A 13,854-nucleotide genomic window follows, 5' to 3' on the forward strand; every position below is an offset into this window, starting at 1 on the left:
ATAAAATGTGAAATTAAAATTAAAATTTTTAACAATAAATATACTTTAAAAAAAAAAAAATTGGTATAAATTAGTTTTTCCTTTTAGAATATTTTAAGTAATTAAATTAACTTAATCCTCCTCATTAAGAAAACCGACGGCCCACTTAGCTTAAGCAGTAAGCAAAGGTACGCCACTGGCGACCGTAGGTTGACACGTTCATGAAACGTGTCAAAATAAGGAAAGGGAAATAAACAGAACTCAAAACGACAACAAAATCTATATAAATTCTCTCAGAACGGCACAATAATGAAACCCACTCTCTCACTCATTCTCTTCATTGCTTTTTCCTTCAAAGAATTTGAAATCATGGCCATGCCCGGCGCTCTGCAGGAATCCCGTGGTGCCGAGAACAGCGTCGAAATCGACGAACTCGGTCGTTTTGCCGTCCAAGAACACAACAAGAAACAGGTTTATTTATTTATTTAATTTTTAATTTTTATGTAAATGCTAAAAGTGTTGGCTGATTTGGGTTTTGATTATGTGTGAAGAATGCGGTTCTTGAGTTTGGAAGAGTGGTGAAGGCGCAAGAACAGGTGGTTGCTGGTACTTTGCATCATCTTACTATCGAGGCTATCGAAGCGGGGAAGAAGAAGCTTTATGAAGCAAAGGTTTGGGTGAAGCCATGGATGAATTTCAAAGATTTACAGGAATTTAAGCACGTTGGCGATTCCCCTCCCACGTTTACCTCTTCTGATCTCGGTTGTAAGAAAGGTGATTCACTATTACTTTCTTAACTTCTAATTTATGCAGTCATTTTTTCTGGGAAATTTTAGTACTAATAAACACAATTCAGGTTCGAGAACAAAGATTGATTGCTTTTTTTTTTTAGTTAATTGATCGTGGTAAAATGTTTTCAAGACATTTTCTTTTATGCTCTTGCTGACATTTTGCTTTGTAATTCAGAGGGTCATGGCCCTGGATGGCAAGAAGTGCCAGCTCATGATCCTGTGGTGCAGGATGCAGCTAATCATGCTGTTCAAACCATTCAGCAAAGGTCCAATTCTCTCTTCCCCTTTGTACTTCAAGAGATCGTTCATGCAAAAGCTGAGGTGAGTACTTTATTCTTTATGGTTCTCTGTTGAATCTTTCTTATTTCATATGTAGATTCAGGAATTTTAAGAAGCTTACCATTGTTGTTTTTTCTTATTCTTAAAACGGTATGGAGTTTTCGATTAAGGGTTAGTTTCAAGTTCTAATGGTGATCTATTTGCATGCATGAACAGGTAGTAGAAGATTTTGCGAAATTTAACATGCTTCTGAAAGTGAAAAGGGGAGACAAGGAGGAGAAGTTCAAGGTGGAGGTACACAAGAAGACTGCAGGAACCTTCCATCTCAATCAGATGGAACAAGATCACTCTTGAAGCTTTATTTTGCGTTGACCCAGTATATGATACATCCCTTTTCTGTGGGTAGGGATTTCTGTTTATATGCTGCTGGTGCTGACGCTACTACTTATGCTACATAAAATCTGTTTTACGTATTAACTATCTAAATGTAATTGCTACAAACAATTTATAGTGGTGAATTATGATGAAAGTTCTTTTGCTTCAAGGTGGTTGAATTATTTTTCATACAATATACATGTTGGCAAGTCGGTAGTATTTATTCAATTAGATTTTGGCTCTTTCTCAAGATTCTTTTTTGCATATTTGATTGTATAGTTATAAGTTTCTCGCCCCCAAAAAAAGAACTGTTTTTATCATTATTAATGGGCAGGCAGCTTTGAGATCGATTTGGGGATCCCAAAAGAAAAGGGCTAATGGATTTCTTTTGTTCAGCAAAGATGGCACATTTATTTCAAGCCACCCGCAGATTCTAGCCTGGACTAACAGTAACAGAAGCCATAAAAATTATCTACATAAGACTGAAATTTGGAACTTGAGCCAAGCCTTACTTGGAGCATTTATTTCAAGCAATCACCAGCATATGACTTTAACTACTTGAACATTTGATATGGAGAAGACACTCAATAAGAAGAAATTTCAAGGCGCCTTTACTAAATTATGCCTTGTGCAGTAAAAGCAAAGCAAAGGCAACTCTACTACACCTTATAATAGTTCCACCAAGCCTAATGCCAAAAAGTTGAACAAACCACTAAATGATTTACTACCACTACTACTAATACTATCTACTACGGCTGCCATATTCTGCCTACATTACATAGTTGAAATGCACAAACTAAGTGTGCTCCAATTGTCATGCAAATCTAGTTCCTGAAAAAGAGCTAGTTAGGAACTGATACCACAGAAAATGCACATCATGGTGACGAACAAAATAGAAACAAAGAATAATGCTTTGAAGCCCTTCCCAGGGAGAACCACAATAGACATATTTTCATTCTCCACCAAGTAGGCCATACTTATGCTTGCATCTATCTTCTGTTTTTCTTCTGTTTGTTAACTACCCATTAGATCTGATCTCGATGACTATCCTTCTCGAGACCCCATGGTTCATAATTTGTTACCCTTCTTCGTCATAATCTTCATCGTCGTCGTCCAACCTTCTGCTGAGGTTTGCAAGCTGAAGAGGGTCAATGGCCATTCTGTCCATCTCTGAGAGAGACCAACCTGGAATATCTTCATGTTTAGTCTCCTCGGAAGGTCCTGCTAAGGAGATATTAGCAGGTGCTGGAGCAGGAGCAGGAGCAGGAGCAGGAGCAGGAGCAGGGGCTGTGGCCGGAGCTGGAGCTGGAGCTGGAGCTGCAGATGGAGCTGGGGCGGGGGCTGGGGCTGGGGCTGGGGCTGTTAGTGGTGCTACCGCAGCCTTTGTGTCCACATTGTCATCTAAGTCTGCGTTCAGATCAAAATTTCGAGCTGTTGCATTAGCACCATCACTGCCTATAATATTTTCCTTAGACTCCTTTGATTCAGAAGCAGTATCCACCACCATTCCAGAGCTCGAGTTATCTTTGATGCCATGCTGCACAGCTGTAGAAGGTTCTGAATCCATCTCACGATGAGAGGACTCTCTTTCCAGATGGCGAGCACTTCGTCCACGGCCTCTTCCTCGACCCCGGCCCCTCCCTCTACCACTGCCACTGACATGGCCCATCTCATGCTGCAAAGAGTATAAAGTACCTTAGTCCCATTCCTTAATGCCTAGAGAACCTAAAAACATAAGTAGATCATACTTTTTCAAGTTTTTCTTTACAGTCTTGAAATCAGATATTTTCACCAAAAAGTTCAAGCATCATTTATTTTGGGTATGAAATAGATTTAGGTTATTCTTAAAAGATGAAATTGAGGTAAAGTTGAATTTCTCTGTTCATATAACGATGCTACATCATCTAGGAAAAATGGTAAAAAGGGAAAAAAATAAAAGCAGAAAATCTAAGTAGATAAATATCCCCTCTATCTTGTTCTTGTATGAATTAAAATGAAGTTATATAAACATAATATAACAGGATGACAAATAATTTTATTTTGGTTGTTCAATAAAATATTTGAAGTATCTCACCATCTTGCTCCTCTTTGACTCTTCGTCACTGTCATTGCATTCATCACCAGCAGCTTTCCTGGAAAAACATATCCATAAGTAATTCTGCAGATATTAACAAAGGGAAAAAGAAAAAGAAACCATGTTTTTCTAACCTTCTCTTCGCAATAGATCGATCCTCACCAGCAGCTTCAGAATGACCATGACCATAGTCAGGAACTCTACTAACAATATCCCTCAGAAAATCAAACACATTATAGCTTTGTACACAATGTTTTCTGCAAATTAGGACAGTTATGTCAGATCAAATGGCAAGAGAGAAGTATCATGAAGAGTATGTAGAGCCTGACAAATGTTCTCAAAGAACGGTATAAAAGGAACTATTTAGAGCAATTTTGCAATTCTTTGAAATTAAAAGAACAAAACAAGTTTACAATTAGAAAGAATGATTTACTAGCTACTACCAGAACAAATACAAAACATTGATCAGCTGAATCGTTACTAATGTATATTACTCCAAACAGTGAGATGTTCTCCCTCGCTAAGTTACCCCCTAAGTTTGTTGTACTTATTGTTATTACCAGTTCACATCTCCAAAGTTTATCTCAGCTGCTGTTAACACCTACCCTCTATATGCAAACTGCCTCTAACCCAACTCCNTCAAGATTCTTTTTTGCATATTTGATTGTATAGTTATAAGTTTCTCGCCCCCCAAAAAAAAATTGTTTTTATCATTATTAATGGGCAGGCAGCTTTGAGATCGATTTGGGGATCCCAAAAGCAAAGGGCTAATGGATTTCTTTTGTTTGGCAAAGATGGCACATTTATTTCAAGCCACCCGCAGATTCTAGCCTGGAGTAACAGTAACAGAAGCCATAAAAACTATCTACATAAGACTGAAATTTGGAACTTGAGCCAAGCCTTACTTGGAGCATTTATTTCAAGCAATCACCAGCATATGACTTTAACTACTTGAACATTTGATATGGAGAAGACACTCAATAAGAAGAAATTTCAAGGCGCCTTTACTAAATTATGCCTTGTGCAGTAAAAGCAAAGCAAAGGCAACTCTACTACACCTTATAATAGTTCCACCAAGCCTAATGCCAAAAAGTTGAACAAACCACTAAATGATTTACTACCACTACTACTAATACTATCTACTACGGCTGCCATATTCTGCCTACATTACATAGTTGAAATGCACAAACTAAGTGTGCTCCAATTGTCATGCAAATCTAGTTCCTGAAAAAGAGCTAGTTAGGAACTGATACCACAGAAAATGCACATCATGGTGACGAACAAAATAGAAACAAAGAATAATGCTTTGAAGCCCTTCCCAGGGAGAACCACAATAGACATATTTTCATTCTCCACCAAGTAGGCCATACTTATGCTTGCATCTATCTTCTGTTTTTCTTCTGTTTGTTAACTACCCATTAGATCTGATCTCGATGACTATCCTTCTCGAGACCCCATGGTTCATAATTTGTTACCCTTCTTCGTCATAATCTTCATCGTCGTCGTCCAACCTTCTGCTGAGGTTTGCAAGCTGAAGAGGGTCAATGGCCATTCTGTCCATCTCTGAGAGAGACCAACCTGGAATATCTTCATGTTTAGTCTCCTCGGAAGGTCCTGCTAAGGAGATATTAGCAGGTGCTGGAGCAGGAGCAGGAGCAGGAGCAGGAGCAGGAGCAGGGGCTGTGGCCGGAGCTGGAGCTGGAGCTGGAGCTGCAGATGGAGCTGGGGCGGGGGCTGGGGCTGGGGCTGGGGCTGTTAGTGGTGCTACCGCAGCCTTTGTGTCCACATTGTCATCTAAGTCTGCGTTCAGATCAAAATTTCGAGCTGTTGCATTAGCACCATCACTGCCTATAATATTTTCCTTAGACTCCTTTGATTCAGAAGCAGTATCCACCACCATTCCAGAGCTCGAGTTATCTTTGATGCCATGCTGCACAGCTGTAGAAGGTTCTGAATCCATCTCACGATGAGAGGACTCTCTTTCCAGATGGCGAGCACTTCGTCCACGGCCTCTTCCTCGACCCCGGCCCCTCCCTCTACCACTGCCACTGACATGGCCCATCTCATGCTGCAAAGAGTATAAAGTACCTTAGTCCCATTCCTTAATGCCTAGAGAACCTAAAAACATAAGTAGATCATACTTTTTCAAGTTTTTCTTTACAGTCTTGAAATCAGATATTTTCACCAAAAAGTTCAAGCATCATTTATTTTGGGTATGAAATAGATTTAGGTTATTCTTAAAAGATGAAATTGAGGTAAAGTTGAATTTCTCTGTTCATATAACGATGCTACATCATCTAGGAAAAATGGTAAAAAGGGAAAAAAATAAAAGCAGAAAATCTAAGTAGATAAATATCCCCTCTATCTTGTTCTTGTATGAATTAAAATGAAGTTATATAAACATAATATAACAGGATGACAAATAATTTTATTTTGGTTGTTCAATAAAATATTTGAAGTATCTCACCATCTTGCTCCTCTTTGACTCTTCGTCACTGTCATTGCATTCATCACCAGCAGCTTTCCTGGAAAAACATATCCATAAGTAATTCTGCAGATATTAACAAAGGGAAAAAGAAAAAGAAACCATGTTTTTCTAACCTTCTCTTCGCAATAGATCGATCCTCACCAGCAGCTTCAGAATGACCATGACCATAGTCAGGAACTCTACTAACAATATCCCTCAGAAAATCAAACACATTATAGCTTTGTACACAATGTTTTCTGCAAATTAGGACAGTTATGTCAGATCAAATGGCAAGAGAGAAGTATCATGAAGAGTATGTAGAGCCTGACAAATGTTCTCAAAGAACGGTATAAAAGGAACTATTTAGAGCAATTTTGCAATTCTTTGAAATTAAAAGAACAAAACAAGTTTACAATTAGAAAGAATGATTTACTAGCTACTACCAGAACAAATACAAAACATTGATCAGCTGAATCGTTACTAATGTATATTACTCCAAACAGTGAGATGTTCTCCCTCGCTAAGTTACCCCCTAAGTTTGTTGTACTTATTGTTATTACCAGTTCACATCTCCAAAGTTTATCTCAGCTGCTGTTAACACCTATCCTCTATATGCAAACTGCCCCTAACCCAACTCCTCATAATCACTTTCTTTCGATGTACACACCTTTCCTCAAAATAATCTTTGATGTATTCAAAACTTTTAAGCTGCCTGCCTTCAACAATTTCCTCTATTTTCTTTTGCTCTCATAGATACCCTTGAAACAATCCTTATCCAAGAATGACATGTTATTAACTTTCAAAGCCAAGATATATTCTACAAAACAAACGATAAAATATGTCAAAGATGGGAACCATAGGTGAATTAGGTAAGCTTGTTGAAAGACGGAGGCATGAATTGGTAGAGTGGCAGAGTGGCAGAGTGTGTTCAACGCTGGTGTAAGAACTTCAATAGAAATATGGGCTTTGGTTTTTAATGGTCTTTAGTAAGAGATTTGAGAACTTGGATTTAACTTTTTCAAGAACTTGAATGATTTGAGAATTCAGCATTTCTTTACTCTCTTTAGTTCTATTAACTACTTGGTGCTCCATTTTAATAATGGGTTCATTGAACTATTCAGATTTTCGTTCCTATTTTGTTGTCACCATCTGCTATCCTGAATTCAAATTTTGTGTTGTCATCACCATCACAAGGCCCAAATGTGCCCAAACCCCTATTGGAGACATCAAGAGTTACAACTAGCCTACCAAAGCCTTTAGTGATCACGTCTTTTCATTAAAAAAACCTGGTTCAACCAAATGATATCATTGACAATTCTTGGTTCATCAAGGATGCTTTCAAGGGAAAAGGAACATAACATGTTCATGAAGATCATTAATGAAGAAAGCTAGAATAATGAACTGTTAAAGGTTTGTTAGGAGTTAAGAGTCTTGAGGAAGGAATTGTATTAGTATAAGTTATTTTTTATTTAAATTGTATTTCTCTGTTAGGTGATTATCCTAAACTTTTGTACTTTAAAGTTCAATAATTAAATAGAAAATATAGTTTTAGAATTACAAAAGATTAGTCTTTCATAGGAGAACAGTTACCGCAAAGCAAGCAACTCATTCTTGACTTTTGAAGAATGTCACCATCCAATATTCAACAGTGGCCCCATTTCCATTCGGAGCCTACTAGGCAATCTTGAGACAAATTTTTCAAGAATTTAAAAAGAAAACTGGAAAAACTTTTTTTTTTTTTTGATTATAACTATAAAGAAACTTCCTAAGCTAAAAATATCAAATTGGAAACATAGTGAGAAGACTTTTATATTGTATGATTGAATTCATTTTTACTAGACTATATCACAAGAAAGTAAGGCTTTTGAGTAAGATTAAATAATTAGCAGAACTATATGGATGCACTCAGTTTTTTAAATAGTCTTGATCTGGCTCATTCATTACTACATACAGTTCACCTTTTAACTGAGACCAACACCTAATTAAATCATTAGGCTACCAAGTCCTACACAAGTTAACTTTTGTGTATGGCTATCCACTAATGGGAAGCCTTACTATCATAAGCAAGCAAAAGCCTGAATAATAATAACTAGCAAGTAAGAAAACAAAAGCAGATGAGGAGTCTAATCCAACTTTATAAATCGATTACATTTCTAGCCTGAATATGAAAACAATTAAGCAAAAGAGGGTATTCATCACTTACAAATGCAGTGCACTCATTGTCTTTGCCCCTCTTTGTAATGTTATCTCATATGTGCGATCACAAAGGTCTTGCAAAAATAATTCCAATGCTTTTGCTACAAAAACACCCCAAATGATCATATGTAAGAAGAAAACCACATAAAAGATCCATGAAGGTAAAATCTAAAAAGTTATAGGTACTCACAAACTAGTACGGGCACTGCCAATGCTATCTTCCCCACATCTTCATCAGCTTGCATTATCTTTTTAATCCGAGCCTAGAAGAAAAATGTGTTCTTTATTAGATAATAACTAATCATTGAAAGACATGTATTTTCAGAAGGAATTATACACAAAGATAAACAAACATTTTCAAATTTTTAGGGTCTGTCTATGTAAATGTACCACCAAATGAGTTGTGTGCTTGTTGATGTCCTCTCTCTTACACAGACATGCACATAAAGTACATCTGTGCATTCACACATGTATATACACACATATAGTTGTTGCTGACCTTATGACTATGGTAATAATTGTTGTCTTATATATACAGTGCAACCATGAAACATGTTTGGATATTATGTGTCACACCATTAGTACAACAATTATATCAATTAATCATAAAGTCAGCACCAACTATATATGTGTGTATACATGTGTGCATGCACAGATGTGCTTTATGTGGATATGTGTGTGAAACAGAGAGATGACATCAACAAGTACACAACCCATTTAGTGGTAAATTTACATAGACAGACCCTAAAAATTTAAAAAATATTCAGCGACAATAAATGACTATAGAATCAATGAACTAAGCACTAAAGGAAAAGCAAAGCCTCCAAAGAACCACATAAATTTCAAAGAAAATTTGGCTTTAACTCATGACAAGGTCTCTTGATCCTCTCAAAAAATCAATCATTCCTTTCCATATAAAACAAATTAGAATGACTAAAGAATGAAATAGCCAGCTACAGAAAAGCAAAGTCATCCAAAGAACCATATAAACTTCTCAGAAAATTGATTTTTACTCATGAGGTCTCTCATTCTCTCAAGGCTCTGACATTCATTTCCATACAAAGCAAATCAACCTAATAGAAGGAATTCCCCATGCTACCTTTCTGATCTAGTCACCACAAAGCAGAGTGTGAACTTGCCAACACCTTCACAGTTCCAAAAGAACTTGTTGCACTCCAAATAAAGAGAAATTACGACCATAAAGCTTTCAAACAATCATGTAATAGCAAATGTTCATCTGATTCCCCACTAAACTGATACATATAACACCAGCTCACAACAATCCTTCCCTCTCAATTGAATTCTTAGCTGTAGAAACTACTGGCAAGCAGCTGTCCAAAGAGAGCAAGCTGCCTTTGTTTGACCGAAGATTTTCAGGCTCCTTCTAAGGGAACATTTACCATCTGAACGATCAAGTAATCTCTAATAAGAACTTACCTCAATTTTCTTCAACTAATTAACTCACCTCATATTTTCTTCACCCAATATTTAACCAGCTTATCTAATATTCACCATTCTCCACAAACTTTTCATGACAAAGCAAAACCAGAAAGGCAACCAAAATTTTGAATTTCCAAACATATTGATACTACCTAACAATGGGAAACTCTGGAATAAAAGCAAAGAAAAAGAAAGCAAACCCTAGGAAACTCAGCAGCCCAAAGCCATGGATAAATTTGAACTTTATGAATGCACACAACTTCAAGCTAAGATTGAGTTGCAATAACAAAAACTCAGATGATTCACATTCTTTTTAAGAAATCATTCTAATTGAAGATGCTGGATAATTTAGGTAACCAGAGCCACTAGGCATGATACGGCAGTCTGGTTTCAAAAATTTTCTACCTACTGACCATACTCACTAAGCAAAACAACAGAAAATAGAGTTAGGGAAGATTCACATGTTTTATGATGAAGTTCACTCTGTAATCCCATCCAATATTCAATACATATTTCTTCAGCAGGTAGCAGGGCATTCTGTAATTGCTAGATTATTCCCTGATATGATTGACGTTGGTGCTGAACATAGAATTATAGCAGTTTTCAGGCTAAAACATAAAAGCATAAACCTAAAATTTAGTTTGAGGGAAACTATGACAAGATAAAGTCTTCTATGTAAGAATATAAGTTTATTTTGAAGTAATTCTTGCAAAGATAATCATCTACAGAAATGCCAAAAATATGACTTTATACATCTGAGGAAATTTAAGGTTCTTCATATATACAAAAAATTATTTTCTTCAAACCAACGATGGGAAATCTAAGACTTATACTGAGTCCAGCCTTTGCATAAATCTCAGAAGAGCATTGTGGCTCAGGTGACTCTTTAGAGATTATAATTTGAAATCCACCTCTTAATTGGAACATAATTGGTAATCCAAAATTTTAATGCACATTAGAAATGGTGTTATAATGTTACATAAGAGTTATACATTAAAAAAATTTGACCTCCCAATCAACCAAGAAAAAAGGGACCTCATCGAATAAAGTACCAAAACAAATGAAAAAAGTTATACATAAGAGGACTCCATGCTATTTAAAGAGTAACCTTTTTCAACTATAAATGTCTGTACACTAGTAGAGTGTCACTGATTCATAGACATAGTTAAATTATTAGAAAAGAGATTACTATAGAGCCTATCAAATTATTATGTGCTGGATAGGTTGAATCAACTTCTTACAAAAGCTACGTCAAGATACTATGGTACTCGGGGTTAAAATTAACATAAGCAGATATAGTACAGAAGTGCTGCAATTATTTCAACAGTTTAACTACAAGAATCACATGAGGAGATACTTTCAAACAAGCTCCAAACCTAGTCAAAGGTCAATATTTCAAGCATAAAATATGGATGCGATCATTTCCATAACTTTCATTTATTCATAATTTCATCATGTAAATTCCATCGTTTTCTAATAAATTCATGACTATACTCTTGGGTAAGGCCACTCCAGCAAGGGTTTTGACAACAACTTTAACATCAAACTTGACCTCTGTACAAAGCATGGCCACGACATACCACAGAAAACATAATGCAAAGAGGAGGAAAACTACAACTTCACTGGGACCATACGGCTTAGATTGTTCATTCGACATTTATTATTACCAAACATGTGAATCCGAAAAATGATTTAATATATAAATAACTAATCGACATGGATCCAAACAGCCAAGTAAACATGGATGTAACAATCAAAGAATTTCCAACTCCAATAACCTAACTTCTTCCCTTGTGTCCCCAAAAAAGAGAGAACTTCTTCCCTTGTGTCGCCGAAAAACAGAGTAACAAAAGGAACATAAAATAAAGCTACCAAGAGATACATGCCTCACTCTACAAAAAAGAAAGATGCTCAACACTTTAAGAACAAGCCATCATATGTTTCCCAGTTGTGAAATGAAACCTATTATCAACCATCCCAAGATATCCCCAAAAACTTAAAATATCCAACCACCACCTGATTTCAGTACTAAATCACTTCACCGGAAGAGCGAACATAAAAAACTAGAAAAATCATAATCATATATACCCAACCCAGACACCCTCGAACGACTATTGAGGCAAGCATAACACAGATCATAGATCTCCATAAAAAAGCCGAAACACGAAACGAACAACAATTGCCTTGCAGTATAAACCACAATTCTATAAACCAAACGTCTCAAACAACACAACCCACATCATATATCAACATAAACCCCTCAGGAATCAAACACCCATCAACAATCGAAGCAAACCAGCCGGCCCAAAATTAGGTCAAAACATGACCTAAATCACGAATCTGAAAATTCGAAACTGAAGCATCCAAAAACTGATTTAATTTCAAGAACAAAAACAAGAACCAGCTCATATATTCACACAAATATTCAAGAAACGAAACACCCATCAACTGAATTTCAGTAAAATTCAAGATCCCAAATTATCAATCAATCAATTAAGCTCAAAATACCCACTAAGTCAAAGAAAATTTCATAATTAGAGGAGAAAGAGAGTAAACTCACAGCTGGGAAACGGGTATCGAGCTTCTTCCTCATATTGTGTGTTAAATTTGGCACATTAAAAAGTGAAGTTAAAATAAAATAATAAATCAGTGAAAATACAAGAAACAGAATCGATTTCAATAAAAAACAAACTAGATTTTATAAAATAATTATCACAGAAAATCTAGCACACAAAACCCATCTCAGATCTGATATTATTTTTGTTTCAATTTTGAGAAGAAAAAAACAGAGTCTTGTTTCAACGGAATATCCGTCCGTACAGCTTTGACGAAAAAAAAAAAACGAAAAATGAAAAAAAAACTTAAAAAAAAAAATTAATTAATTATTAAGAGTTAGTAGGAGGATAAAGTTACAGTGAAGTGACTAAAGATTTATTGAAGAATTGACACGTGTGAAGAATACCCTTTAAATGTACACGTGTGGTGTATACCCGCTCTTGTCTTTTTAAATTTTTTTCTTTTATTTATTTTTTAAAAAAATTTGATGCAGGCCATGCCTATAATTAAGTTATTAGATTTATGTTATGTTTTTTCTTTTTTCTTTTTGTTTTTTGTTAATATATAATCATCTTAATTAAGTAATAAGCAAAAACTAATTATTTTCATAAATTCTATTAGTTTGGGATTTTTATTCATTTTCATATAATCACCCCCAACTAGTCTTATTCATATTATTAAATTACAATTATTACTGTTATTTAAAGGGAAAATATTTGCTTTAAATCCCAAAGAGACAATTGATTTCAAAATTATAACAAAAAGGGCAAGCAATATTCCCATAAAATATTCCAATACTTTCTATTAATATAAAAACTGTATTTATTTGATAATATTTGTGTTAAAAATGTGAAAGATGAACAAAGAATTTACATTAAAATCTAACTGTCTACAATTTGTTTTTTTTTTTCTTGTTTCTTACTAATTCCAAAATATAAACAATATGTCTGTTTGAATAAGCTATAAACTTCAACAAACAAACCCCCTTTTTATACACTCTATTTGAATAATTTGAACCAAACTGACCACCATTTTGTGGTTTAATATTATCGTTAAAGGGAGAACAACATTTTTCCACCCAAGGTTTGGCGAAATGAACTTTCCCACCCGTTAAGTTTCAAAATGACACTTTGCCACCTTTCGTCAGGTTCTGATTAGGTTTTCTGTTAATATTTGATTGAAAAGAGGAAAATACCCTTAAATATTTGACTTTTAATTTTTATTAATTTGTCATATCAATTGAGTTAATTACCAATATACCCACTCTTTAAATATAAATAACTGATATATCCTCAATTATATATAGGAACATAAATTACCAATTTGTCTTTCCAATTTTTTATTAAAAATAATTTTAAAATGAATGAAGTTACCATAGGATTTTTTAAAATTTAAAACTTTTAGAATCGTTGCAACCCTAAACTGACATTTATATTTAAGTTTTGTCAATTTAAACCCAAATAAAACTAAGTATTAGCATTACTAATATCTGAACAATAAGAATCTAGATCATAAAATTGCAGTGCATATATATATAAAATAGGGAATTCAATACAAAGAAAGCAGATTTCCACAAACTTTCTGCAAAGATAAAAAGTGGTACTATAGAATTAATAGAGAAGCAAAAGTGTATAACTAAGTAGCCACGAATTACAAAAATTACATAGAGGAAGCTTTGCCTTATCTGATCAGAAGCT

General features: G+C 35.1%; 3 protein-coding genes across 3 annotated transcripts; 1 reads left to right on the forward strand and 2 right to left on the reverse strand.

Moving 5' to 3' along the window:
* The first annotated feature begins 262 nt into the window (after positions 1 to 262).
* Positions 263 to 1,620, forward strand: LOC116137864 (cysteine proteinase inhibitor 12). The gene is made up of 4 exons (XM_031423559.1): positions 263 to 450; positions 531 to 753; positions 946 to 1,091; positions 1,266 to 1,620. The coding sequence occupies exons 1-4, from the start codon at positions 289 to 291 to the stop codon at positions 1,401 to 1,403; spliced, it is 669 nt and encodes a 222-aa protein (XP_031279419.1). The 5' UTR covers positions 263 to 288; the 3' UTR covers positions 1,404 to 1,620.
* Positions 1,621 to 1,996: 376 nt separating this feature from the next.
* Positions 1,997 to 3,781, reverse strand: LOC116137849 (GATA type zinc finger protein asd-4-like; the record flags this gene model as incomplete). Its single annotated transcript, XM_031423548.1, has 3 exons — positions 1,997 to 3,099; positions 3,499 to 3,556; positions 3,633 to 3,781. Coding segments are annotated over 3 exons (804 nt in total), but the record flags the coding sequence as incomplete, so codon positions are not given.
* Positions 3,782 to 4,463: 682 nt separating this feature from the next.
* On the reverse strand, positions 4,464 to 12,453 carry LOC116137847 (dr1-associated corepressor-like). Its single transcript, XM_031423546.1, has 6 exons — positions 12,162 to 12,453; positions 8,352 to 8,424; positions 8,169 to 8,262; positions 6,100 to 6,222; positions 5,966 to 6,023; positions 4,464 to 5,566 (listed from the first exon to the last, which is right to left on the reverse strand). Exons 1-6 carry the CDS (start codon positions 12,192 to 12,194, stop codon positions 4,970 to 4,972), a joined length of 978 nt encoding a protein of 325 aa, XP_031279406.1. The 5' UTR covers positions 12,195 to 12,453; the 3' UTR covers positions 4,464 to 4,969.
* Positions 12,454 to 13,854: the final 1,401 nt, after the last annotated feature.

The sequence above is a fragment of the Pistacia vera genome, unplaced genomic scaffold (assembly GCF_008641045.1).
Source record: "Pistacia vera cultivar Batoury unplaced genomic scaffold, PisVer_v2 Contig336, whole genome shotgun sequence".
NCBI classification, from domain to species: Eukaryota; Viridiplantae; Streptophyta; class Magnoliopsida; order Sapindales; family Anacardiaceae; genus Pistacia; species Pistacia vera.

What these genes read in the sequence shown, in the direction of transcription:
- LOC116137864 (XM_031423559.1), top strand. Translation starts at nt 289, where the DNA reads ATGAAACCCACTCTCTCACTCATTCTCTTCATTGCTTTTTCCTTCAAA. An exon ending in TGATCTCGGTTGTAAGAAAG is followed by an intron (nt 754 to 945) that starts GTGATTCACTAT and finishes TTTGTAATTCAG; the next exon opens with AGGGTCATGGCCCTGGATGG. An exon ending in TCGTTCATGCAAAAGCTGAG is followed by an intron (nt 1,092 to 1,265) that starts GTGAGTACTTTA and finishes ATGCATGAACAG; the next exon opens with GTAGTAGAAGATTTTGCGAA.
- LOC116137847 (XM_031423546.1), bottom strand. Translation starts at nt 12,194, where the DNA reads ATGAGGAAGAAGCTCGATACCCGTTTCCCAGCT. An exon ending in TCGATACCCGTTTCCCAGCT is followed by an intron (nt 8,425 to 12,161) that starts GTGAGTTTACTC and finishes TTTTTCTTCTAG; the next exon opens with GCTCGGATTAAAAAGATAAT. An exon ending in ACAATGAGTGCACTGCATTT is followed by an intron (nt 6,223 to 8,168) that starts GTAAGTGATGAA and finishes CCTAATTTGCAG; the next exon opens with AAAACATTGTGTACAAAGCT.